Here is a 1620-nt window from a genome sequence, read left to right as displayed (position 1 = left end):
AAGCGTCTGTGTGCTGTCCCCTACAGGTCGAAACGACGTATTACAATTGAATTTTGTGATTGGTCAAACCATTTAAGTCCTGCGTCATGATCTGCAGCTCCAGTAATGATAACAGTCGTGTTCTCAAGCCCCATCCCTTTGACTTTTTTTTTTTATTTTTTTATATTTCGGGTGTGGGTGGAGTCAGCCTCCGACCTCCCTGTTTGGTTACCCTTTAAAAATCAGTACGACGTCACACCTACTTCACTCTTACGTGTTAAGTGCTCGCTATGATCTGTTGCTCGCAGCATTCCCTTAGAAAACATTTTATGAACATCTTTGATCTGTATGCTCATGATTGGTCAACAATCTTAAATCTTTGTGTGGGAAACATGCGTACCAGATTTTTTTTAACTGTATCCACCCGTAAGAGAAGTTGTGACTGAAGCATTAAGTATTGCATTTTTCTTCAATTACAGCTGTTTATTGCTGCCTCTAAAGTGTCTAACAATTGTTAAAAGCACACAAACCTTTACAGACCCTCTATTATATTTAAAATGTTTAAATTTACTAACACATAGATGGACAAAAAAAGTTCATAAAAATTATGAAAAACAGTTTTAATTATCATTATTTATCATTTTTCTTCCACAAAGGCTAATTTGAGGACCCGAAGCACCAGTTGAGAGGCACTCGAGCAGAACTTTGTTCAAACCACAGCACTACCAAATATGATTCAACGCATGCAAAAAAAAAAGCATCACAACAACAAAACATGCTGGATGGATGAAAGTGAATGATTAAGTTTGGCAGCATGAGCAAATGTTGATGAAAACAAACAGGTTAGAGTGATGGGCGGGGCTAAACTTTAGGGTTTAAAAAAAAGATGTCAAGATAAAAAAGATTTCATCATTAAATCAGTTATGGGGTGTAAAGGATGTTATTCAGAATGCATGAGTTAAAAGGGCATCACTACAATTTAAGAGTCAAAACTGCTGAATTAGACTAATCTTAGAGCTCTAAACAAGACCTAGACAGCTTTCAAACCTACTTTAGGGGGAAATTCATGTGGAAAAACATGTTGGCAATCCTTTGTTAGAAGCAACTCAAGGCCTGATTTTTTCATTGATTTTGAGCAACTCTTTAAAGTATTACTGTAGTCACTTTTATCAACTATTAAAGAGTTTTTCCTCATTAGCAGAGGGGTACCAACATTTTTCTTCACGTGTAATCCTCCCACAACTTCATGCCACTTTAAAGTCTTCACGGATGCACGTGTACTGCCTGAAATTCCACTCAGTTATTCAGAATTATCACCAGGGACGGTTTGGACAGGGAATGATGGAGTGCAACACCTCCCGAATGGCATAATGAAAACTTAAAAGCAGCAGCTAAGATGATGAGGATGAGGTTCGTCAAGCTACGATGCATCAACTTGGGATGGAGTTGCGGGGCGGGGGGGCTGGCACTGCGGCGGACTACTGTACCATCTGGGCGTTGGTTGCCATGTTGGTGTCTTTCAGGGCATTGATGGCGCTCACTATACTGTTCTTACTGTTGTTGGTAGAAGGCTGGGATAAAAACGCAAACACTCAAAGTGAAACACAAAAGCTACACAAACAGAGACATTCCAATTACACT

General features: G+C 39.2%; 1 protein-coding gene across 1 annotated transcript in view; it reads right to left on the bottom strand.

Annotated features, from left to right (window-relative positions):
- Positions 1 to 1466: 1466 nt before the first annotated feature.
- LOC112138354 (calcium/calmodulin-dependent protein kinase type II subunit gamma) overlaps positions 1467 to 1620 on the bottom strand; it is a gene marked incomplete at both ends in the record, with an annotated part of 10030 nt that continues 9876 nt past the window's right edge. The window contains 1 exon segment of the mRNA XM_024260911.2: positions 1467 to 1550. Coding sequence (XP_024116679.2) covers positions 1467 to 1550 — 84 coding nt within the window.

This window comes from Oryzias melastigma, unplaced genomic scaffold (genome assembly GCF_002922805.2).
Source record: "Oryzias melastigma strain HK-1 unplaced genomic scaffold, ASM292280v2 sc01081, whole genome shotgun sequence".
In the NCBI taxonomy this organism is placed as follows: domain Eukaryota; kingdom Metazoa; phylum Chordata; class Actinopteri; order Beloniformes; family Adrianichthyidae; genus Oryzias; species Oryzias melastigma.
Note: the sequence above shows the minus strand (reverse complement) of the source record. Positions and strands in the feature narration are given on the sequence as shown.